This window comes from Triturus cristatus, chromosome 1_2, assembly GCF_964204655.1.
Source record: "Triturus cristatus chromosome 1_2, aTriCri1.1, whole genome shotgun sequence".
Lineage (NCBI taxonomy): Eukaryota > Metazoa > Chordata > Amphibia > Caudata > Salamandridae > Triturus > Triturus cristatus.
In genome coordinates this window covers 292,763,594-292,790,591 of record NC_140580.1, presented here as the reverse complement: position 1 = coordinate 292,790,591, position 26,998 = coordinate 292,763,594, and the positions used below count along the sequence as shown (strand labels likewise).

Genomic DNA, 26,998 nt, shown 5'->3' with positions numbered 1-26,998 from the left:
TATTTTGGTTATAAATGGGTACTGATTGGGTGAAATCTTTCCTCAGCGTTACTGTGTGTAACAAATATCAAAATAATGAAGCAATGCTATCCCAAAATACGCGGCATCACATAACCTCATTTACATTTTCATCCCACGCAATTTAGTCAACAGGTTTAGACATTTTTGTCAGGAGGGGGTCCTTACGCCTCAAAATGTTGACAGGGGGGTCTCGGCATCCAAAAGTTTGAAGACCTCTGTCCTAGGCGGACTAAAAGCATCTGGCATAAAGGTAACCATTAACTATACTGAATCCCCACCTCACCAAAAGATATAGCAATTTTAAAGCAAAGCCCCTTCAACCGGGCAAAGCCCCTTCAACCGGGCATGCTTCAACTAAACAGATAGCCATTGATTCTGAAGCTGGAAACAAGCGATCTTGATAACTCAAGACTATACTACGGTCTCAGAGCTGTCAACTCAAGAATGCCAACTAACCCATTGACCTTCGTATGTCAACTACGTAAGTAAAAACTTTACTTTGATTATAAAAAAAAAAAACATAAAAGAACAAGACAACATTCAACAATAAGAAATAAATATAGCAAAGTCATTAAAACCATAGAATATAAAATAGTGGTGTTTGATATTCCAGACAAGAGATTTGACATAAAGTGACACGTGCATTAAAGTATCATTTCCCGAACAAATTCCTCAATCTAACTGCAGTAAATAGTATGTTAACTAAATAACTTGGACTCAACTTATCCGAAACAGAGATACTTGTAAGTGGAGACTGACAGAACTACAATTCTCAAATAATCTGTGGCATTCAAAGTGTCTTGGGCCAAACAGTGTCAAAAGAAGAGCAACCTGGGAATGGCCATGGGTGCCAACCTGCCCTAGCTAAAATATGTCACAAAATCTACTTTCTACACTAGATGGAACTGAAGATAAATGTACCCCTCAGCTTGAACTTTTATAGCACGTTCATTACGGTGCTCAGAATCTTCGATTCTCTCTTGATTACGCCAACAGGCTTTACTAAGGGGTTTTTACTTTCCGTAACACGAAAGCTATGAACAAACAAAATGCACCAGTTATACTACGGTTACATGTAAACATATGTGACCAAATCTAATCTGCCACAAAATGCCTTTAATGGCTTTCACTCCCTCGATGCTTAACCTTCAAGATCCTGTGGATAAGGCCTTCAGTGGCAATAAATCTGTCTTCCTCAAAGAAAAGCTCAGAAGATAGTCACCCAATAGAATACTCTGTACTAGACTGGACCTTCTACCGATCATCAAGATCTACAATTGGTTATAAAACAGAGGTGCCACCACCTACCTACCTACTCCCCACCCCCATATAAGTGGCTACAATCTGGACCTTACTTTCAGTAAAGCTTAAAAATAAAAAAATAAAGTAATTCAACCATCTGGAGCTCAAGAAGACCGATGACCTGGCATAGGCCCTGCACACCCGATCACACAACAGTATACCTTGAAGCTAGCAAAGCATGTTATATCCACACTATGCATGGGCAGAGTCAGGCAAAAGGTCATGCCCTTCACTCAACTACACACAAGATTGTGTACACACTGCACCGCAGGTTATCGTTCATGCCATCGTCAGTGATATCACCAATGCCATTTGTGATGCTATGCAAGCATATTCTGCAAAACGAAATCGATGGACGGAATGCTTGACAATGCAATCATTCACCCCCAGTCACAAGGATCTGGGTTAAATCAATCATTCTTTTGCTCCCCAAACCGCCCCAGTTTGGACCCAGCCATATGCAAATCAGTCTTGGCCCGGTTCCTTGTGGGAACAGTCCAGCCCGAACTGCCAAGCCAGGTCCTCCCTGGACCGGAAACAAGCATCCTGGGACCGGTTTCAGGGCATCACCCTTCTTCAGCCAGGCTAGCTTGAATCCAGTGGTGTAGTGAGCACGGGACCCACGTCTGGGCATCTTCTGGCAAAGAGAGTTGTGTTTTGTATAGCTTACCTTAACAGGAGAATTTAATACTGGTTAGGTTTTGCACTGCAAAGGGATGCCATTTATTTGTACATGGTTATTCTAAATTGTAGGTGTACCCATTTGAAACTTTTTGTATTATTTGTCTTGAAGTAAACTATTTGAATTGTTTCAAATAAAAAACGAAACTTCATATATGCACCTTTTCCAACTTGCCGTAAGCCATTTGTTGACCGACATCCCCTCCATCCTAATCCTCCGTACGGTCAAATTCCAGTCCTGCCAAGTATCACGCATCAGGCGTGACGCTAACGCATTTCAGAGTGGTGTGCCGCTTCACCGCACTGAAATGCATTGTCACGCATAAGGCATAGTGGCTGAGTTGCCTGTTAAGTGCTGCCTACAATCTGCATGTGTCAGCTGTCAGTGTAGTGCACTGCCTGTGACCTGCCTGTGCGCGCTGTCGCCGCAGTCTTTGGGGCGCTCCCAGCAGAGTTAGCTAAGGCCTGGATGGCAGTGCTACAGTGTATCTTGTGAATGATCCCGCAGCGCAGCTTTGAGTCAGTGTGTCAGTCTACCTGGCGCCACTGCTGAGTAGTGCTAAATAGCTAGTACCGCGACAGCCGTGGCCCAGTCAGACTGTGTGAAACAATTTATGGACTTGGCGCCGTGGATGTCACGTCCTGCTGCATTAGATCAGGGAGTATGAGAGAGGCAGTTTGCGTGTAGCTCTGGCCGCAAATTAGTCATGACTCGGTCTGCAGCGCTGCTGCTCGCACCGGCCGGGTTGCTTAAATACCACCCGTTGCACGTTGGCGAATTTTCTAAATTAATTTCCAAGCCCGCCTGGCCGCAGGAGAGTGCAGTGGATGGGCATTATGGAGTCAATGAGTGACTCACTGACCGTCACGGTCGGTTGCAGCGGCCGCCAGGACTCACTGAGGAATGAAAAGCCGGCTGCGGCATGGTGCACCAAGCAGCAGGACAGACTAAGGTGGATTGCCGGGAGGGCAGCTCGCTCGCGGCCTGAGCAAGCCAGCTGAGCTGTCACCGATGCTCCAGCCACACTGCCTGGCTGATGATCAAAAACTGAACAGCAAGTAGTAAGTTGTACGTTGTTAATGTTTGCCAGTCACTTGCCACCACCACCCAAATGTGTGCCGGTGTCATAAAATTACACAAACTACATTTCCAAAGACTTAATTTTTAGAAAGTTCACTTTTCTAAGTGGAGGGAAATACAACTATTTTTACCCCGTTAATGCGAGGAGAAAAGGGCTGCCTGCATCTCAGTTTCCTCTGACGCACCTTGATCTCAGCCATCTGCAACTGCACCCCATCGCCCCCTCCCCATACCAGTCAAATCATCGTTATGGAAGTCTCTTCATCAGCTTAGAAAGTGTCAATAAACTGTAAGGAGCCCCCCCCACTCCCTCATGAATGAAAAAGATCAATTCAACCTTTGTTAGCTCGAAGGGGACATATCCAACACTGTACACTTTCCAGTCAGTCTGGACGTTCAACTTCCTTTTCTGTTAGAGCCATCTGTAAAGCGTGCTCCTCCGTTCCCAACTTATTCACTACACCCTCTGGTCCTAGACTTCACTGATAATTCACTGTTCCAGGACTGAACCCTTAACTTGACTATGCTCGGCCTTGGTTCTGCCTGTACATGTCCAATTTTCCTGCTTCTAGCGTTTGCGATTTTAGAACTTTTATGCCCACTTTTAAGGTCTTGCTGGGTCATGTGTGAGCCCTCTTCTGCAACCCTTTACCCCAAGTTCCAACTTGGCTTCTTTCTCTTGCTGTTGTTCAGGCTGTATGCGGGTTCGGGACCAGTCTGTTATTGGCAGTGGCACGTTGTATGTAGTCTCCTTTGTGCATGTATTATTTGTGCTTGCTGTGTCTACTGCCCCCGCCCGCAGTGATGGCGCGGTCCTGTTATTTACCGCAAGTTACCAGCAGCTTTTAACTCATTGGGCAGGGCCAGCAGAGAATAGCATTTTTAGCTGCTTCAAGGTTCCTTGTGGATTCAAGTGCGTTAGTGACTGAGTAACTATGATAATTTATCAGAAGGCAGCTGAGATCATCTGCACTGGGGCCTCTCCCATCCTCTTTGGTACAGTCTGTTCTCACAGTGCCTTCCATTTCTGGTGCTTTACAGCAGTATGAAGATGATCTCAGAGCTTCCTGTTGCTCAATTATGTGTAATTTCTGATATGTATAGATTTCCTGCATCTTCATCGCTTGATTTTGCTCGCAAGAAAGTGTCAGTCATATTTACACTGAAATTCTGACAATGTCACACATAAGCAATCGGAAAGCTATGAAATTCCCATGTTTAGCCAGGTTTCATTTTCATGGTTTACAATTTTCCAGCTTCTTTAATCGTATAGCAAAAAACATGGAATTGCAAAAAATGCCCACTAACATGGAGAAGGAAAGATGCACTGCTCTTGAAAATTAGTGCTTCATTAATATTTATTACAAAAAATGCAGGATATTAAATTCCGTGATTTCAATGGGGTAATATGTTGGCCTATCATTTACTTGTTTCCATCTGGTGATTCTTAACTATTTACGCTTCATAGATTCTGATGGTACAAGTGGAAACAGGATTATAGCAAGAATCAAAAAAGGTACACCTTGGTTTTAGTGAACTACGTCGTTTTTAAAAGAACAATTTGGTAATAAACCATGTTTCCCCACAACACTTGTCATTTTCAGGTAGTATTTTCTGCTGTTGTACTTGACTGGGGCTTAATTATAATAATTTCATATTCTGATACTTTATGTAAAGTTATGATGCTCTTTGCACAGACACACCCATCCTCTACATAGGCAACACAATCATATTGCACAAAGGCAGGATTCAAACATCCAGACAGCCTAAAAGATTCTTAAGACGGATGCATGCTGTGAAGGGAGAAGAAACAGTCTAAAATTCCTCGAAATGGGGAAATGGTTTAATATCTAAAATCTATTTGTCAATGGGCAAATTGACTGGTTATTGATATAGCCCTCTTGGATATAAATCCAAAAGCTGAATTTTCAAATATTAAGATCTTTACACATTTTTTTCGGGTCAGCCCATAGCCTTTGCAGTCTCAACTTGCTTAGCCAGTCAGAAACCAATTTAACCCAGGGTACTGATTTGGCACCTCTTGCACCAAGCAAGTCAACAAGGCAGTCTCTGAACTTTTAGTTCATGTGTAATCCATAAACAAACTCAATGGACAAGTGGTCTAAATGCGGCCAGATCTGCAATTCTTTTTAATCATAGGTCAAAGAATAGGGGAATTAACAGTGTACTGTTTAGAACGGAAACCAGCTGTCGGACGAATTTATTTTCTGCAGTGGTAAGTGGAAAAACATCAGTACAACCCCAAGTCTCCGCACCATGAAGAGCGACCCCTTGTGCCATACCGCAATATACTTAAAGGGCCGGTGAGACAGCACGGGAGCTCGTTTGTCTGTGCAACCTATTCACAGCATTTGCTCTGTGCTCGACTGATAGTGTGCTTTTGCTAAGTTGATCTTTCCACTTGAAGTTCTTAACTACTTTGACTCCCAGGTAATCGAAACACACACGAATGATTGAAAAGATACAAGGTAGTAGGTTTAATTCCCTTTGAGGGGTCAGTAGGTCTAGGAACTTGGTGTCTGGGAATAGGTTGCCAAGTCGGTGGACTCTCCAAATCTGCAGTGTCTGCCCAACCAAATTTGGCCCTTGCCAGGTATATCAGAGCCAAGTAGGTTAGTGGTTGGTGGTTGGTTCGGGGAGTGGAAGATTGGATAATTTAATCTTTTGCGAATCCAGGCCCATGTTCACTGTGTACCAGCAACCAAGTTTATTTCAAAACAACTATGTGGGGGCGTCTGGACAATCATTGCACAACTTCATTGTTCGAAGCTGGTATGAGTGTGAGAACCATCTTTGAAACTCAAATTAGGCTTTTCTTTTGGTGCAGAATTTGGCTTAGTAAGCCAAAGATATGATGGTAGGGTTGATATATAGTCTAACAGCCAATATGTTGAAATATTTTCTAGTGTTCACATTACTCGTAAGCGTTGCATCTACTATTCAGTTTGGCTTTGTAAAACTTACATTTAGTGTGTTAACTGGTATAAGTTTTGGATTTTAAAATACATTTAACATGGAGCCATCGTTACCCAGTGAGCTTTAGAGTACCTTTTAAATATGAAAGAGGGGTTTGGATTTTTCAAATTATCCTTGTGATTCTTTATAAACCCGACGTTTCCTGAAACACATCTCCAAGTACTTCTCAGTGAGTTGCTGGGTAGTGGCAGTCCAACCGGCCTTCTGGCTCGTGTTTGCACATTGACCAATTCCTTTGAGTTTTATGATGCGGTAGACAAATCCATACACAGGGCGGTTGAGAAAGCTCTGGCCCCCCCATGGAGGAGCGCCTGGCAGGGCAGATTGCATGCTAATGTGCAAAGTGGGCTCAGCCCCCGCCGAATACCACTGAACGCCCGCAGACCGTTTGGGGACTTAGCAGATTCTAAAGCTGGGGCTGTGGCCCAAGGAGGATTATTTGGAGAGCGTTATTAAAATGCTTGGAATGTTTGTCAATACATTCACATCGTCAGATAAAGCCCAGTCTTCTATGAAGTGCGTTTTCTCCTCCCAGGTTTTCCATAGGGCTTGATGCTGGAACTCCAGACCCAGGCAGTTCCAGGATCACGCCCGCTAAAACAACTAACCCACCAACGGAAGGGGCTTAAGGCTTGTGGCTTCAGTGGTGGCGATGCTGCCTCTACCTCCTACAAGTGGGTGGTTGCCTTGCCAATTTTGTACATGTATGCAAAAAGGATCATAAGCGATGCTTGGGTGTTGCAAACTCTGCAGGGGTTTCACAGAGTTCTGTGGCAACCTGGGGCAGGAAAGGAGGCCCAGGCCTATCCAGCTTGAGGCAGGAGGCAGAAATGGTGTATGCTGGGACCATTTGCTTGATTTCACCTCACCCGTAGGGCTTTGTAAGCAACATGTTTTGGTGGACAAAGAAGACGGGGTCAGTGTGTTTTTTTAAACTTATGCACATTCAGCGAATGGCTGGTTTACAGCCATTTCAAAATGGAGGGAATCCTCCGAGAGATGCCCTGCGACCAGCAGATTGGATGGTCTCTTTGGATCTGAATAATGCGTACCTCACTACTCCGATCTTTACCCCATACAGAAGGTTCCTGCAGTTCCTCTGCTGCCAGCAGGCGTACCAGTTCTCTACTACCTTTTGGGCTTTCCTCCACTTTTTTGTGCTACACGAAGGTGTTCGAACCGGTCATGGAACAGCTTCAGGCATGGGGAATTCGCCTGTCTACCTTAACGATATGCTTCTTTTGGCGCAGGATCCCCAGCAGTTAAGGCAGCAGTTACAGCTGGTGGTCGACCTGTAGGAGAGTCTTGGTTTTTTATCATCACCGTCAAAAAATCTCTGCTGGTTCCTACTCAGAAGGCAACCCCCCTGGCTTTCGTTATAGATTCTACCAAGACTACTCTCAGCCTTCCTTCGCTGAAAATGTCCAAAATCCGTCACGAGCTAGACAGGACATTGGTCAAACGTTGGGTGCCCATCCAGCTGGTAGGGCTGTTGGCTTCTTTACAGGCCATCTTCCCGGGCCCATTGCATTATCAGTCACAGCAAAGATTGAAGGTGGGACACCTGCAGAGAGGCCTTCCTTACTCATTATGTTGCCCTGCCTGATGAAGAGAGCGAAAAAATTTGGATGTGTGGAATTGACTAGCTAAATGTGGTTCGACCCCCAGACCTGGTTATAGAGTCAGAGGCGAGCAGTTCCGCTGGGACACCCGGTGTGGAGATTTTTTTCACAGGAGGGTCTTGGTCTCCGCAGGAACAAACACTGCACATCAATTGGGCAGAGCTTTTGGCGGATCCTTTGCAGTCTGGTGCTGGACCAGGTACAGAATTTAGACATGACCTGCTAAAGATGGACATCTTGGTGGCACTTGGTCGAAGATTCTCTCAGATCTGGTGACAAATGTTTGGCAGTTTTGCCTCGACCACCAGATTCAGTGACTGTGGAATACCTCCCTGGGTGGGATAATCAGGCGGCAGACTGGCACTTGTGCTACTTTCGAGATTCCAGTCTTTGGAGGTTGCACCCGGAGGTTTTTACTAAGCTTCAGGACTGATAGGGCCAATTCTCAGTAGATCTTTTAGCTTCCAGACTGGATCTTCAGATTCCACAGGGCTTCAGTTGGAGACTGGATCCTCTGGCAGCTGCTAAGGATGCATTCCTGCAAGATTGGAGTCCGGAGCGAACCTATGATTTCCCACCCTTTGCGATGATCACAAGAGTGTCAGCTCAGACCAGGTGGCAACATGCGGAGATGGTTCTCAAAACTTCAATTTGGAGGTCGCAAGTTTGAGTTCCAGTTCTTCTGGAACTTTCCTGGGATTTTCCAATCCGTCTTCACCAGTTTCCAGAGCTTCTTCTCGACCCGGATCAGGTTCCGCATCAGATGGTGCCGGATGGTCCCTACACCAGATGGCGTTTAGGATTACAGTAGTAGCTGGTCGATTCCAGGCCTTTCGGCATACACTGGAGACCTCTTGTCAAAGGCCTGGTCCAACATCACGATCAAAAGATACCAATCAGCCAGGAGGCGATGGTGTCGGTGTGTTAGATGGGGGTTGTGATCCTGAGGGCGCCGACGAAGTTAGTCTTGAATTTTCTAGCACGTTTGGCCGAGCAAGGTTTGGTCTATCACCATCAATACTTTTCGTTCCACCATATCGGCGGGCCAGGTTCCGGTGGAAGGCTCCCCTGTTGGGGGATTACCCTTTTGTTGGCTTCTGAGAGGTATACGGTTATTTCTTCCACCAGAGCCGCAATATTTGGAGCTGTGGGATGCGGCTAGAGTCCTCAACCTTTACTGGTCTTGGCAACCAAATAACTTCTGGTCTTGTAAGGAGCTGTCGGCGAAGCTGGCAATGCTCTTCTGTTTGAATTTGTGTAGACAGGTCTCAGATGTTAGAGCCCTGGATATCGCAGGAAGAGTTTACTCTCCAATGGGGTTTCCTTTTACGATTTGTCAGCAGACAGATGTCACACCAGGGTGAAAGAGTACCCTCGCATTTCCAGAGTCTCAAAAATTATGCGTGGCGCAATGTCTAAAAGCGTATAAGGAGAGGTCGACAGAGCTTAGGACTACTGGAGAAAGACGATTTCCGATAGCCCTTTGGAAACCTCATAAGGCAGGTTAGTCTCCCACTATTTCATGATGGGTGCAGTGAGTCATGCAGGAGGCGGGCATTGAGATCAGGATTCTGGGAGCCCATTCTGCTGGGTGGCTATGGCCTCCAAGGCTTTCAGCCTATGTACAAGACTTGAAGACATTATGAACGCAGCGGACTGGTCTTCAGATTCGACATTTAAGCGGTTCTATTTAAAGCCCATTGTTGATATGGCCCATTTGTGGTAATTAAGCTTTAAACTAGCATAATCCGAAGCCTCCGTCTGTACACAAAACGGAAAATTTCTTAGCGAACGGAAAGGAAAGTTTCATTTTATTAAGGACTCTGAGGTGAGGATTATCTCACCTGCGAATGTGCTCCAAATTCCCTTCCCGTAAATATAAGTAATCTGGTTTGTTTGGATATTTACACGTGCTCCAAACTCCAGATGCTTGGGTAAGTAGAATGTTTTCTGTGTTTGGAAAGGTCTATGTCTTTGAATAAATAGCAGGTTTTCTTTGTTGAGAAATGTGGATATTCTTGAATGTACTCAATCCTCTTCAAGTCCATTTCTAGTACTGATTTAACTTTTTTAGTTCCAGGAGGAGATACTGGAAATCAAGGGGTGTAGGAAAATACTAATGGCGTGAAGAACGAGGAGGACCAGGACACAAAAGAGGGGCTAGAAGGTGTATTCTGGGCCCATGATGGGACTTGAATTGGATTGCGTTTTTCTGTTCTTTGTTTTTACAAATTTCCCTGGGATTCTAGGAAATGTGGATTGATTTACTGTTAAAATGGCTGCTGGTAAATTCAAGTGGAGAAAGACGAGCATAATGCTCGCCTCAGAGTCCTTAATAGAAGTAAAACGTTCCATTAGCTAGGACACTTTTCATTCTCCTGCTGAAACCTGGATAGCTTCTATAATGCTTCATTACCAACCTTCCCTCCAATCAGGTGGATGAAGTGCTACATAAACGCAGCTTCAATAAAATGAAATCTGGAAAAGAAAGAGTGATAACATTTCATGCAGGCTGTGCTCTAACCTGATTTACAAGGACAGACTACGCATTAACTTGACTAATGGGCGGACAACTATTTAGCCGTGCCACCATCTACCACTAAACAAGACCGCAGCTATGGCTCGTGTCTGTTTCTCTGCACAAGGTGGTTGGAGAGTTATTCGAGACAGCAAACAGAGGTAGAGCAGGGTTCTGCATTCTATATCCTTGCTAAAGATAATCACACTAACAACGTAATCCAGTCAACACAGTTTTTGGAATGGAAGAACTAGGATCTAATCCCCTCCCCTCCCAACAAACACACAGACAAAATAATACACAATAAGAAAAACGATCTTTAATACTACCTGTAAGTTTAGGACTTCACAAGCAGTTAACTATATATTCTTTTAATTAAATTTCAACAAAGCATTACTTGAGCATTAGTGCCCACACTCACAGGCAATAACAGCTGGTATTGCCATCTGTATAGTTATGGGCCTAATACACAATAGTTTTAGTGAAAAAAAAAAATGTATGAGTTCTATCAGTAAAAATCAATGAGGAGCCTAAACAGCCATGTGTAAACAGAATGCTTCTGAAGAAGCAGGGGGCAATAGAATCATTTCCTCTACCCCTTAAGTTAAGAAAAAGCTTCTACAGTGCTCCCAGGTCCTACAGTACACAGGAGGGATGCTGGGAGAATGCTACCTTTGAAGACCTACAACAATACCTATAAGCACAACGCGTGCAGTGGGATTGGCTGGTCAGCTCCCAGTGTTACATTATTACACTAAATAGATGTCCAGCTCAGAAAGCTGAATTCTGACTTACTTGAATTAATGCTGACAAATCATCCAAACCCTCGCCTAAACCAAGTTCCTTCTTCATCTCTTCAGCTTCTGCCGCTTCTGCCAGGGCCTGCAAATATACATTAGAGATAAACATACATAAAGGTAAATTAGGTCGAACATTTACTCAAAATAAAGGATGCGAATATGAAAAGCAAAAATAAGGATAAGCATATTTGACACATCTTGTCCAAAAGTGGATGCTAACCACAATTGTTTTTGACTGCTAAGAGCAATGAAGTGCCACAACATTTTAATTGATATCCAGACAATGTACACAGTTATCAAAGTGCCCAAAAACGAAATTCACATAATTTATATGGGCAATACAAACTTCTAATGCACAGTTATTAAGGCCCCAACACTGCTCAGCCACAGACCCTGTCCATCAAATGACAAATCCAGGCACCACTGCTATCTAGTACATTGCCATAGGAAAGGACCTCTTTTTGGCAGGTTCACCTCCAAGTTTTTGGACTGATCAATCAATGAAACATTTGTAAAGCGCGCTACATACCCGTGAGGGTCTCAAGGCGCTGGGGGGGGGGGGGGGGGGGGGGGGGGGGAGAAGGGGGTGCTGCTGCTGCTACTGATCGAAGAGCCAGGTCTTGAGGAGTCGTCTGAAGGCTAGCAGGTCCTGGATCCGACGTAGGTTCGTAGGGAGGGTGTTCCAGGTCTTGCCAGCGAGGTAGGAGAAGGATCTGCCTCTGGCGGTGGTTTTCCGGATGCGTGGAACTGTGGCGAGGGCGAGGTCGGCAGAGCGGAGGTTGCGGGAGAGGATGTAGAAGCGGAGTCGGTAGTTGAGATATGCTGGTCTGGTATTGTGAAGGGCTTTGTGTGCGTGGATGAGGAGTTTGAAGGTGATTCTCTTTCTGACGGGGAGCCACTGCAGGCCTCTCAGGTGGGGTGTTGTGGCTGCGTCGGGGGGACGTCGAGGATCAGTCTTGCTGAGGTGTTCTGGATGCGTTGCAGCAGTCTCAGGAGCTTGGTTGTTCCTGCGTAGAGGGCGTTCCCGTAGTCCAGTCTGCTGGTGACGAGGGCATGGGTGACTGTTTTTCTCGTGTCGGAGGGGATCCATTTGAAGATTCTGCAGAGCAATCAGAGGGTGTTGAAGCAGGATGCAGAGATGGCGTTGACTTGCTTGGTCATGGAGAGGGCGGGGTCGAGGATGATGCAGCTGGTTTTTCGACTATGGCACTGGCCTCTGCTGTCCAGGCCCCAGTGCATGTGTGCAACAGGCTAATACAAGACTGGCTCATTTAATTTACTTTTAAGTCCCTAGTATATGGTACAAGAGATACCCACAAATATCACTAATGGACTGCACTACAGTGACAAAGTGAAAACGAAACTCTAGGCCCAACACTGCAACCTAATCGGGTGGTTTTAAACCTGCCAATTCACCATGGTAAACAAATCCTATTGCCACGGTCAAAAGCCTTCCTTTTTTATTATTAGTAACCCACCCCTAGGTAAGTCCTGCAAAGCCCACCAGGCAGTATGCTTAATATTAAAGGCATGCTTCTTTTGTATCCAATATGCCCCGACAGTAAGAACACAAAATTGCTGTTTTCAAAGTCGCACGGATGGCGATATCAATAGCTAACATAGTGCAGTGGCTAGTGAAAGTAAGTGTCAACTTCCATTTTTGACTACCAAAGACATTACTGCAAAGTCTAGGAGGGTTCGGATGTCATTGGTGGCTGTGATCAGTGCGGTTTCGGTGCTGTGATTGCTGTGGAAGCCAGATTGGAAGGCGTTTAGTAGCTGGTTCTGCTCCAGGTGTGTCATGAGTTGATTGCTGATGATCTTTTCTAGAACCTTCGCTGGGAATGTGAGTAGGGAGATTGGCCAGTAGATTTTGAGTTCGCTGGGGTCAGCAGTGTTTATGACTCTCCTAGGCAGTGCTTACGCTGTCTCTTCGAGACAAACTGTATTCTCATAAGCTCCACCACTCTCTGCCCATCTTTTTTATTGGCTGCTGTGACTGCCCTTAGTAAATGTTGGCTTTTGACTGGTTAATAGGCTTATTAGTCCCTCCTCAGTACCTCCCAGTCTTCTGTCGTTACCTCCCATAAGGACAGACCCTTTTACATGTGTCCTTACACCCTAGATTTCACTAGCAGGAAGGCAGCACTATTTACTTAATTCAGGTCTTATCGAAGCAAGCACGACAGACTGCATAGCAATGGCGTCCTTCTGCTTTCACTTCAATAATGGGTGCCGCTTATCTTAGATGCAGCCCACAGCACTCGTGAGTATTTGCAGCGCTTCATGCGTGCTTCCACTTTAACAATAGCTGCCACACCACACAGCACTTGCGGCCTGAGAGTACAGTGTGGGGCAGAAACTATTCTTAAAATGAAAGCGCGCATTACTTTTTGCTCCCCATCTGTTAAGCCAGCAATGGCAGCCTCTTGATTGTATTTGCAGAGGGCCATGGGCACTATCACTATAAGAATAGATGTCGCCCCTCACAGAATTCGCGTTAAAGTGAAAGTGTGCATGGCATGCTGAAAATACAAACAAGTGGCTGTCAGTCCCAGCATAACAGACGGGGAGCAAAAAAAAACACACGGAACACCGGCCTCTGCAATAACAGCTGCATGTTTGCAATTTCCAAAAGCAGCCGCCCCACACAGTACTTTATGCCATGTTATTGTAATTTAAAGCTTGCATATCACAAGAAAAGTGGGAAACCTCACAGATACAAATGGTCTCTAAAAAACACTTCAAAACCTCGTCCATTTGCCTTGAGTCTCGCCCCTCTGGATAAACATTATATCTTTTACCCTTTGGTCCAGACACACATAAATAGAGTTGATTTTTACCTTGCGATATCAGTTAACGCACAACACTTCAGAGAAACACTGCTTTTTTAAGTAATAGTAGTCTAAAAAGGCAGCACACGCCTGCAAGCCAGGCATAGTTCTTTGAAAAGCGCTTTAATAGATAAGCGTATATAGAAACGAAACCATTTTTTTTTTTTTTTTTAAAAGCGACACGCACCGACTAGTAAAGCCCAAAAGCCAGACAGTGCCCAACGTGGACAAGTAAAATAAAAAAAAAAAAATAGCAAAACAGACAGCACGCCTTTTATACGTATGTGTTGGACTGGACCCTTTTTGCAGGGTGATCCCAGAACGTTTTGCCTTACTCCTGTATTTATTCTGACCGGTTGTTGGTTTTATGACTCTGGACACTTTACCACTGCTGATCAGTGTTAAAGTGCATATGCTCTCCCTATAAATTGTTGTTATGGATTAGTGATTCCATGATTGGCTATTTGAAATACTTGTCAGACAGTTCACCATGTGTGCCCAGGACATGCAAATAAAATGCTGGTGGTGGGCTTGCAGCACCGATTGTGCCACCCACAGAAGCAGCCTGTAAAATGTGTCTCAGGCCTGCCATTGCAGAGCCTGTGTGCAGTCTGGGACTGTCATGTCGACTCGGGAAGTGCACACACTTGTCAGTCGCTAAACCTTCCCTTTTCTACATGTTAGTCACCCCTAAGGTAGGCCCAAAGTACCCCTGTGGGCAGAGTGCATTGTATGTGAAAGATAGGACATACCATCATGTGTGATGAAGGAGAAGAGCCAGAGAAGCCGAGGAGTAATACGGTCCCTGTGCGGTTTGCTGTCTGGGGTTGGCCTGCAGTGGCTGCTTGCTGCCAAGGAAAGGAGAAAAGGACTTTGCTGTTGGCTTTGTCACCTGCTTGAAGGAAGATCTCCAAAGGCTTGAAACTGAGCTTGCCTCCTGTTCTGAAGTCTCAGGAACACAAAGACTTCACAACCGGCTCCCTTGAACGTCCTTGCTGGGAGTTCTGTCCTGCAAAGAGGTGCCTGCTGTTGTTTTGGACCTCAAGAGACTATTTACCACTGGAAGAATCCATGCATCATCCCGGATCATCGCATCAAGTTTGTCGCATCATTGGGAGACGAAGGAAGAAAACGGTGCATCACCTCCGCACGCAGTAAGAAACCTACACTTCACCTCCTCTCCGGTAAGTAACAGACGCATCACCTCCCCCGGAGCAAGGAACAGACGCAACACCTTCCCTGAGTGTAAGGAACCGGCGCATCAACTTCCTTGCAGCCCGTTTTGTTTGCGTGACACATCCCAAATACTTTATGTGAAAAGTGCAATTTGCTTTGAACTGAACTATTTCTACCATGTGAAAGTCATATTTATTACTGTATTGTGGATCTTTGTCGTTTGGTCTTGTTTTGGTTTAGATAAAAGATTACTTATTTTTCTAAACTGATGTGGTGTGCATTTGTAGTGTTTTCACTGTATTACTGTAGGTGTTCACAAATACTTTACACACCGCCTCGGAGGTAAGCCTGTCTACTCGTGCCAAGCTACCAAGGGGGTGAGCAGGGGTTATTTTAGAAGTGTATCCCCCTTACCCTGACTAGAAGCAAGGGTCACTATTTGGACAAAGGTACCTACCTCTGCCAACTAGAGACCCCCATTTCTGACAGTATGTCAGACAAAGGATCTTTCATGCAAAGTGTACATCAGAATACTCTGCGCAATGGCGCCTGCAAAATAGGAATCTGCTTAACTGCCCTTTTACCAGGTGTGAAAAACCCTTTATTGTCCTGAAAATGGCCTGTTTAACCTGGCAAAACCAGAGAACAGCAAGCTTTGAAGTCTGTAATAGGCCCTTAAATAAGCTGAATGTTACTTAATAATTTGCACTTTTCCTCTACAGTCTGTAATTAAGGAAGGAGAAGGCAAGACATGAGTATCTGTTGCCTGACCTGTACTCTTTGTGGTGTGGACAAGCTCTGTTGTCCTCCTTACAGCAGGGAGGCCTTTTTTGTTCTTACTTAGAGTAGAGCTTTTGATGATCTGGGGAATTAGCCAGCTATGCAGGAGATGGTCTTCTCTGAACTCATAGAGGTCACACCACCCAGAAATTCTCTCGCACAAATTTCTCATAGTGCTGGTGCTCAATTGTATTAATGGGATTGTCACGTGTGAAACTAGGTTCAAGCCTTGGCGTAAGCTCCGCATACTGTGTTTCTGGATAAATCACTTAATCTCCCCTTGCCTACTAAAAATAAGCATTTGAAATGCAATAGGTCTTGCATTTGCTACGGTTTGAGCAATTGGCATTGTAAATGACAATGCCTTTTATTTAGGTGTTCAGAAAACCTACAAAGTGCATCTTTACTTATGCTTGCAGGTTTTCAAAACACATAAAATACAATGTTATTTACAATGCCAATAGCTCAAACTGTCGCAAATGCAAGACTTATTGCATTGCAAATGCTTGTTTGAGTAGTCACCTGACTTTGGGGTGTTTCCAGGTATCGAGAAATGTTGCTGTGGTGACACGTGATGAGTAGGGTGGTGAGTTCCTGGCTGATCCTATGGTTTCCAAGGTTGAAGATGTGTTGTGAGCATGAGTCTGTGGGAGCTCCAGGTGGAAGGATTTCATGGTGGAGGTGGGGTCCTGGGTGGAGAGGATGTTCCAGGTGGTCAGTATGTGGTTCATGTCTGTTATGGTTGTGGCGTGTCGGTCGAGGAAGTCCGTAGGTGTAGGTTGGGGTTCAAAGTTTCTGTATATGGTTGCGATCTTTTTTGTCGAAGAAGTGGGTGAGGTGGTCGCACAGCTCCTGTGAGGGTATGATGTTTTCGCTGGCAGCTGAGCTAGGAGAATTCCTCAACTATGTTTAAGTTGCTTGGTGTTGTTGGTGCCGGTTTTGATGCGTGCACCAAGGTCCGTCTTTTTTGTTACCCTAAGCAGGAACTGGTAGTGGTTGAGGGAGGACTTGCAGGCTGCCCTGTCGGAGGTGTCCTTGCTGGCACGTCATCTCCTCTGCAACTGTTAGCTGTCCTGTTTCGCTGTTCTAAGTTCTTGGGTGTACCAGCTAGCCTTTATGGATTTTCTCTGTATGTTGCCCTTGATGGGGACGATGCTGTCTGCACAACTGGTGATCCAGGTGATGACGTTTTTACTCCCGGTTCTAGGTTGGTGGTGGTAGCTGATTAGAAGATAGTTTAACTGTGCAAACAGCCCAGTTGCTTCCTTCGAGAGGCATAGCACAAATGTGATTAGCTATTAATACCCATCTGTGCCCTCAATGGCAGAGTAGGTAAATGTTCAGTTCCAGAATATAACTTTCTATTTAGTAACAAGCATTGGCATAGCCAATAGGTCTCGCTTTTGGGACCTTATAAGTATTTAAGTATGCAGCACAATATCCTTGGCGCAACAACTGTTGCTTGGCTAAACACTTATAAGGTCCCAAAGGCGAGACCCATTGGCTATGCCAATGCTTGTTTAAGTCAGTTTACGTGCACATTAAAAAGGAGTCTGATCTGAAAATCATACTTTTAGCGCGGTTGCACATCATACATTATACAATTCAGGCAAAATTCATAGCCAAGTTAGTTTACTTAGCAAAAGCGACATTGCGTTTTTGCCAGCGATATCTTAGGAAAAAGAAGTGGCAGAACATAATTTAGAAGACATAGGATACCATAAATCTGAAAGGTGGTTGTCGTTTTGAACAAAGACGTTTATGGAGAAGAGACAGTAACGCACCAACAAAGAAACAAAACTAACTACACATGAAATATTTGGATATATGCTACATTCATCAGTAATGTTTGAAGCAGACTAATGTTTTTTTTTTTTTATTGTTTTGTGTAGAGCGGACGGATTGCACCTTTGTAATGCTTGTGGTAATGAAACAGCAGATTTTGTTGATTATTTTCCCCTTTCATGAGTGATAGTAAAGCAAAGTAGTAGGCAATAAACCATCTTCGGCTGTAGTATTCTACAAAATGCGGACAGTGTTTTTGAGTGGGGATGTGTGTGTGAAGAAGCAACTGCACAGGACTGGAAGAGAATATGGCGAGCACCTGTGCCAGCAAAGTTGGGTGGTGCAGTCCAATGGGAGATTGGAAGGTGGGTGTTTGGAGAGAAACACTAAAGGGGCATTTGAGATATGCAACGTCACCCTGCTCCTTTGGTTGGAACCCGATAAAAGTCTTACCTGACAGCACCAGTGATTATCCATCATTAAAACACTGGTGACGAGTTGCAGAGTTGTGGAGCGGAAAGGCAGGTTTTGCCTGTGATAATTCACGCAGTTAGGAGGACTCAAGCACTAAACATTTGGTGCAAGAGGACCCGTGCTTGGTGTGCCTGTGGCATGCACTTGGACCGCTTGGTGATCTCCTCAGAAGCAGAGTAAAGCACCGAAGGACCGGAAGCAGAGTAAATAATACAAAGCTAATATGGGGAAGCAATCACCCGGCCGCAACGAAAAGGAACTAAAAGATGAGTGACGAGCTGTGCCTACTAAAACCGCCATATTTAATACTAAAGATAAAGCGTGGAATGCTGGGCAATGAAGAAATAAAGCGCCATTTGACTCCGCAACAAAAAGCACTCTAAAAAATATGCAATTTGACCAAAAGAAAAAAGTAAACAAGCAATAGCCGCGCGGCCGTGAAAGTGAAAGGAAAATGAAGCGTGGGAGAAGGGAGTGGGAGAAGGGAGGGGATTCACGCGTGCGCTTTAAGGCTTAATGAGCCATTACAGAAAGCCAGATGGCAGCTGTGCAAGTCACGCGTGCTTGTGCGCGTAACAGCAAGCTGGTGGCTGGCAAAAGCCTGTGGGTAGCACTTTTAAAACCCAGCTACTAAATGTCTCGCCAGAGCAACGCATGCGCTGGCTCAGGCGAGACCCAAAAATATGCAAGGGGTTGAAGGCTGTGCCATACTATACCAGGTCTCTTAGCAACATATTTTGCAGATGATGTTACTTCCTATATTTCAAGGTTTGAAGCAGTTTTCTTTGCCTTCCAATTCAGTTGTCACCAGCGTTGGTGAGGAGTAGTGGTGGTCCAAGAGGGCAAGTGTCATGTCAGATGTTCTAAATATATCGCATAACAGGGCTGGCTGGCCTTTCTTAGCTCGGGATATCTAGGCATTATTATACACAAATTACATCTACTTATTTATTCTCACACCTAGAGTACTCAACAATCAAACAAAAAAATAACAAATTAATTAAAAATAAGAGATACATCCTACACATAAAACCATAATAAACCTAACCAAGCAGACTCAACATTCATCCTTAATTAAAAGTTAGAAGAAAAAAAAAAAACTTGTAAGAGTCATCCATGAAACATGAGGTACATCTTGTATCACAATATTCAAAACACATAATAGAGTATCTGTTCAGACTCTTATCTTCTGGCTTTCTTGGTTTGGTTTATTGTACATAGCGTAATCACTTCTAGTCTTCATTCAGGACAGGGGAAATGGTGGCTATGTATGTACATGTTACACCATATTGCGGAGATGTTATGTACCTCAATTCAGTCAAAAATCAGGGTTACATAGGTTGTCTTGTTAGTCGGAGGATTGCAAATCTTAACTTCATAAACTTCTCAAGGCAGGTATACTCTCCCCAGCGTAGGTGACAACCATTGTTGGTCCAACAAGGCAAGTGCCATGTAAAATGTTCAAGATCTCACTTTGGAATAAGTGTAAAAATAATAAACAAGGAAATCACAGTATGTGGTTATTCAGAAAAATCTAGTAACACTACTACAGCCATCACAGCTTAACGTTGGCCAACCCTGTAGTTCTGCCACTGCATCATTACAGATCAGAATCGATATTGCAAACACACGTACCACAGGAAAGAAATAGTATATACCAAATGAGGAAATGTTATGCAAAACTGGTGAAATGTCCGTTAGCACTGACGTGTAACGATAACACCGATCTCTGAAAGATTTGAGTGAAGGTGGGTGTAGCTTGGGAGTCATACTCTGGCTTTTAAGAATGCCAGTTTAAAATAAGAGATTGATTTACTATTGGTCTTCGAGCCATTCTTCTTGTCTGAAAATAATTCAAAAACTAAAGTTAACACACATATACTGAGTGATCGTAATCTAAATAAATCCTACCCTTTTCTTACGGTCCATGCGTTTTTTCTTAGGCTCCTTTACAAAGGTATCGTAGGCAGAAACCTCTCCAGAATCAATGGCTGCTTGTATTATCTTCCTTATCCTGGGCTCATCTTTATAGGTAACACAGAGCACAGACTCCATAATGCGGTCCATATCTCCCTCAAAGTCCACATAAGCTTCTTTAACATCAGCCAACTCCTCTTCTGAGCCAATGTACTCTTCTTCAAATGCTTGAATATCTTCTGTAGTGATCTAAGGGAAGAAAAATATTACTGATTATTCATTCTCAACAGATCTGCTAAAAAACTGTACAAGTACTAGAATTTTATGCAGCTATTAACGTAGGCTGTGGTACTGACAAATAACACTTAAGATGAAAGCCCAAATTACACTTTCATTAATGAAGGGCACAGAATGGTCATCAGAGAGTTGAATAATTAAGCCATCAAAGCAGACTCTTCACCTTGAGCAAAAATACATTTGGGAAAATTACACCTTCATAACGTCACCAAGATAATATTTCAGGCAAGCAACCAGAATGGGAAGGTAAAAAGGGGGTGCTATTCTGTGGCTGATTCTATTGAATTTCTACGCTTTAACTCGAAGGCATGACTTTGTCAATCCAAGACAAGGAGTTACACTCCTGCCAATTCTCTTCTGAGTCACGTAATAAATAATCTCAAGAGGCCTTGTATGGAATAAAACGTATAGGCTGTGTTGTATGCTATTACTGTATAAAAACTTAATACAGAGGAGAGAAGAAATTACCTGAAAACGGACTCTTAATGGTTTTGCTATTTGGCATATATATTTTGTATACCAATACACGCCTATGTTTGGTTCACAATGAAGCACTAAGCTGGATAGGGTTAAAGGATATCACACCTTTTAAAACGGGTAAACTTTTTGTGTTTGTCAAATCATGACTGCAATGTTCAACTAGCAGTTTCTTCAAAAACATAATACAAACTGAACCGGCCTGTCAGTAAGTAAAAGTCCTCAATGGTGAAATAAGTTTATTTCAGAGGAAAATACATTAAAAACACAACTGTTGCCAATTAATTTAAGATCGAACGGCTCAATTCATGAAGACTATAGGTCAGAAATCTATAGAACAAGTCGTTTCTGGAAGTGTGAAGATATTGGACAGCTCAGGGATTCACAAACATCAACTGAAGCAAGGATGGAAGTCCATGCAAGAGTTATTATATTTCTATTGAGGTATATATATATGCATGACTGCATGCAAGGTGGAAAGTCTGTTTTAATACACCCAATAAAAATCAGCATTTATTTTATTTAGCACAATGATTCCCCATCAGTCTTCACGGTCTCATTTGTGGAAACGAATTTCAATGCACTCACTTGAAATACTGGGCTCTGCCTTCCCTTGTCTAGCCGATACATGGCACTTACTGCTGACTGACTTTTTTAGGATATACTGCACATGCCTATTCAGAGAGAGAAACAATCTTCATAATGTTTTTTATCCACAATCTTAGGATCTTGTGGGGGGGGGGGACGGACGACTGCTGCTTCCTAGCTGTAAACCAGGGTCAGATTCTGTAGCAGTGGCGTTATCTGCATCAAGTATAGCTTTGCCAAATAATACAGAAGATTAACAGATTTCTTTTCTCTAGCTTTAATGTTACTATTTAAAAAAAAAAAAAAAAAAAAACCACACCCACACACACCAGCTCTCACGCTGTCCCACAGAGATCACCATGGGCAGGAGAGCAGAATCCTGGGAAGCTTAGTTTTCCCAGGATTCCAGCCTGCCTCCAAGAGTGTGCTGTAACTGGATTCATATTAAGTCTGGGCGGTGAACTCCACTCCTCGAGTTTTCCGTACTCCGCATTACATGGAACTCGCAAAAACTCTGTGAAGCAGTGTTATTTTCCGCTCACGTTAGTCAAGGTGGCGAGCGTGGAAAATCCACCTCCTGGCGAGATTTTTCCTCATTCGCCAAGATCAAGTTGGCAATAGAGAGCGTGGAAAGTCAACCTCCCGGACAGATCTCTCATTGCGAGTGGTCGCATATGCTCGCGACTGCCCGAGCTGAGAAACTGTCCACGTTGAGAAAGCTGCCGCTCGAGTAAAAATCTACTTGAGCGGCAGAAAAGAAGCAGCGCCCGCTTGCGCTGTGCATGGTGCCGTTCGCAATCATTGAACAGTGCGGACAAGCATCTGGCACTGAAAGTCATCGGACAGCATTTCTCTAATGCACTCCACCGCTTGCGGAGCATCGGGTAGCACGGCAGAGGTTTTTTATGCACTTCGCGGAGTTTCGAGAACTATGCCCAGGCCTAATTTATATAGCACATGCTTGCTGAGAAAATTCACGTTCTATTCAACTGCTCTGTAGCAAAGCTGAGATGCTAGGGTTTAATTTGGGGCAGAGTCGATTTAAAGCACACATGCAAAACAGGTGAGAGGCACTGACCACTAGTGACAACCATTAGCACTTAACTGTTAAAGTATGTAATGAGCAGAGTGTGATGAGGTGATTTATGGAAAATTTTGGAAGCACTGGGTTTGCACCTCCAAAACCTTCATTACAGCTGCACGGTGTATAGTATTCTCTGTGCCTCAGACCCTTCATCCAATTTCAACAAGCATTTGCAATGCAATGGGTCTCGCATTTATGAAAGTTTGCGTTTTTCTGGCCCCGGTGCCACTGCACCACCATTTAAATCAAGTCCCTTTTAAACTGCAAGGAAGGTCAAAAGCACAAAGAGGAAGGCAAGCCATTAAATAAGAAGCAAGAAAATGAGAGTGACAATAAAACTAATCAATGGGTAAGCTCCATGTCTATTGTAGTTTTTGGTAAGACCACAAGAGGCTTTCGCCTACAGACACCTAAAAGGTTCTCTGGTAGGTGTGACCTAAAAAAGCATACAGCATCACATTTGCTTGAGATGGGGGTCAAAACAGTGTGGAATTTCACCTTCACAACCACCTTATCAAAAGGTATCTATACCCTGTGCTTTAAATGCTGCTTTGAACGCAGTGCTAATATTGCGTGCATCAATGAAGTACCTTTATCGTGTTATTTTAAAAATACATAATACATGGGGGAAAAAAAACTAATGTGAATCTAACAGAACTATGGGGCCCTGCATGTCACCATTCAAAAAAAAAACAAAAAAACCTTGGATTATGAAAACCTCTACTCTATTGTACTGAACTATAGTAGCATTTATATAGCTTTCCCTGGAATAGGAATACCAAATAGTTCTTAGCTTATTCCTACACAACTCCAATCCAGAGACGCTCTAAATTATGGCTCTCCCAAAAAATATACAAGGCAACAGCCAATTAAACAACTAATCACACCCAGGATGTCAACACCCACGTTGGAAATACCGTAAATCTGCCCGCTATAAAATTGCCTTAAGACATCAACAAAACAGCAACATACAAAATAACTAAAACAAAAAAATAGCAAAAATGTACAAACTCAATCCAAACCAGCTAAAAGCTTTACATTTTCCCCAAACGAAGCAGCCCTCGTGTTAATGTTCACTGTTACTGATAGCCAGCAGTAAGAGAAGACACAGATGCACTACGGAGTACATAGGCTAAAACAGATCAAATGACTACCACTGTGATTCAATACTTAGCAGGGGGTAAAGAGCCACAAAACGACAGTTTACATTTTACAAGTTAGAGAAAACTTGCTATTAGACATTCCTGTCCAGCAAAAACAGTGGTTTTGTTCAATCATAAGCGGACTACGGAAATAGATCTCTCCTCACTCCTAGAACATATCAGCAGTCCTGTGATTGTTGGTTCTCCTGTGAATCGTTACACTTTTACTGCCATTATCTCGACACACATTCCTCTAGGGCATACTTGCGGGCGACTCAACAAATTAAATAAAAAAGAGTGGACACCAAGAAAAGTATCATGTGAAATTAGGGAAACAAAAGAAATAAAGACTATTTTCTGCAGTATAATCTATCAGTGGTTTACACAAATGGAGGCCAGAACACTAAAATGTCTCTTCTGTTAAACAATTTAACCTCTCGTGCTCCAGGGGTTGTAATTGCTCATAAATATACACATTTCTGATGCAGTTCGTAAAATTAAACAAGCATTTACAATGCAATGGTCTCGGCAATATTATAGGTAGAGCTATTGGTATTGCTCATTTTTTTATCATTTTTGTATCCCTAAATAAATGGCATTGTCATTTCTATTGGCATTAGCTTTTTTTTGCATTTACATTGCAATGGTCTTGGCATTGTTAAAGTTGGAGCTATTGGAATTGCTCCTGACATTATCTTGGTTAATGTTTTTGTTTTTAAAACATTTAAAGAAACAGCATTATTATTTACAATGTCAATAGCTTTATCACTCTCAAATGTGAGACCTATTGCATTTGCACCCAGACACAGAGCCACACACAAAGCCACCCACACACAGCCACTCACAGAGCAACCCACACACAAATAGAGCCACCCACACACACACACACACACACACACACACACACACAGTTACCCACACACTGACAGAGCCACCACGTATAGAGCCACCTACAAAAAAAAAACACCCACACAGAGCCACCCCCACACACACAGAGCCACCCCACACACACAGAGCCACCCCACACACACACACAGAGCCACACACACACACACACACACAGAGCCACACACAGAGCCACACTTTCAAAGCCCATACATGACAGTAACCAGATTCAAGGCCCCATTCTCCCGATTTATATTTTTTAATCTCCCATTTTGCTCTTCTGAAATGTTGGCATGTATGCCTATGGGTGTGTGTGTGTGGGGGGGGGGGTGTTCCTTGTTTACCTTGTGGGCAAAGAGATGCTGAGGCTCTGACAGACGGGCATAATGAAAGATGGGTATAATGGCATCCAGTACCCCACAACTTCAAGCGTTTTGTGGAGGGGCGCCCTCGCAGCGCACACGAGAGGTGAACAAATAAACGACATCCCCATGGGGTAGACACCGGGGCAGCTACTGGAAGTCTGCAGGCCGGGGAAAGGGTAACTGGGGAAAACGAAGGGGACAGAAAGAGAAAAAAAGGCACAGAATCACGGGGGCAGCGAAGGGGACAGAAGGAGAAAAAAGGCACAGAATCACGGGGGCAGCGAAGGGGACAGGAGATAAAAAGGCACAGAATCACGGGGCAGCAAAGGGGACAGCAGGAGAAAAAAGGCACAATATTTACATTACACATACGGGCACGGGGAGATTAAAAGTTGCAATGTCCGCAGCTAAGAAGCCCCGATCTGGTCTATTGTGCCTTATAAATGAGACGAGTCACGGTTTTGGCACCAGTGCTTAGTGCGTTAATGAAAAACGAGTCCAGGGAACCAGGGTTTCCACAGGAGCAAACACAGATGCTGCCGGGGCAGTGATTATCGGGCTCGGGCAGGAGGGGCGGGCCAAGCTGCATACATTACGGCTCTGATGGGCAAAGGTGTGCAGTTCCCTTTGTGGGTCATGGCAAATCTTTTTAGGGACCTGAACGTTGAGGCCACAGCCCAGAGACTCCTTGCATCTGTTCCTCTGACTCCTGAGCCCTCCGCACCAATGGCGCCCCTGCGGGGAAGCCATGTGTGTTTCAGGTTACAGCGTTATGCAAGTGTACACGAACATGCAGCAAGAGTACCTGGGTGCAAATGTTTTTGCGAGGAGTCAGGTCACCGAAAGCAGACATGCAGCATTGTCAAAATACACGTGAATGAAAAAGAAAACGATGTACTCTGCTGTTGCAATTAGAACACAACAGCTCAAGGAGGACTGCAGGCATCACACACAGGGCAGCACAACAGCAATGTGATGTTCCCAGGTACTCCCATCATAAATAAGGCACTTTCGATGTCGGGATATATTAAGTAAGGTGTTTTGACCACTCATCTCTTCGATTGGTAGTTAAAACACTGCTGTAACTGTGGAGCAGGTCCCGCTCACATCTCTGGGTCCCGGTGCCACCGACCTGTTGCACAATGAATAACCAAGCCCTTGATTTGGAGGTATTCCCACATAAAAAATAAACGAAGCAAAGGTTTAGGATTTCACTGCATGCGCCTTTCTGAAAAGTTGGTAAAAGGCAGCTCAGTGGGTAAATGCGCCCACTGCAGAGATATGTTTAGTCTGAAGGTTGGAATAAGAGACAGCCGGGTAGAAGAGGCACCGGCAAATTCCGGCGCGCCCCACGACTCCTGTGTGCTCCGGGGCTCGCGGCTGATGTATGAGGCGCCTACTTAGACATGGGAGGTGTGTGGAAGGGGGGTAGGGGGTGCGAATGGGGGTAGAGAAGGAAACAAGTGCTGGAACTGACTAGCAAGCGGGGAGGGGAGGGGAGTCAGTGAAAGGACAGAGAGCCACTGAAAGCAAAGACAGGGAGGACTGGCGTGTGCAGGTAGGAAAGGCTCGGAGAGCTCGGATTTTTATTTTATTCTTTGCAGTCTTAGATAGCGCAGATTTGATCCCAGGGCATTAGAGCGCTTTCGATGACCTCCAGATTACATTACACAAAGTCACATTATTATTATTTTTTAAGACACCTGGAGATTAAGTGATTTGCCCAGAATCACAGGATGTCGAGGCCAAACGGGGACTCTGGACTGGTTTCCCAGTGCCGAAGCCAGGCAGCAGCTCGGCCCAAAGGCAACATTGGGCATAGAAGAGCGAAGTGCACGCGCTGTACTTTATGGAGAGGGTGGAGAGCAAAGGAAGGAATGAAAGACAGCCGGGTAGAAGAGGCAGTGGCAAATACCTGCGTGCACAGCCTGAGAGGACAGGCGGAGGAGACCAGAGCAGCAGCAGGACACGGGAGCACAGAGGGAGCCATGAAAACCACCGCCTTTCTCCGAGGCAAAGCAGAAATGCCTCGGAGAAATGCAGTGGCGTTTTCGGATTCGGGGGGGCGTTTCTTTTTCTCTCCTCTTGCCATTGGCTGGAGGAGAGAAAAACACGCCTAAAAAAGGGCGTGGCTAAAAAGTGGAACGAACAGCACAGAACACGCCCCCGAAT

The 26,998-nt window shown here is 44.4% G+C and overlaps 1 protein-coding gene across 1 annotated transcript in view; it reads right to left on the bottom strand.

Moving 5' to 3' along the window:
- Positions 1–26,998, bottom strand: part of DNAJC9 (DnaJ heat shock protein family (Hsp40) member C9) — a 58,155-nt gene that overhangs the window by 10,552 nt on the left and 20,605 nt on the right. The window contains exons 3-4 of the mRNA XM_085603775.1: positions 19,983–20,237; positions 11,018–11,104 (exon numbers count right to left, since the gene is read on the bottom strand). Coding sequence (XP_085459901.1) covers positions 11,018–11,104; positions 19,983–20,237 — 342 coding nt within the window. The remainder of the gene's footprint in view (positions 1–11,017; positions 11,105–19,982; positions 20,238–26,998) is intronic.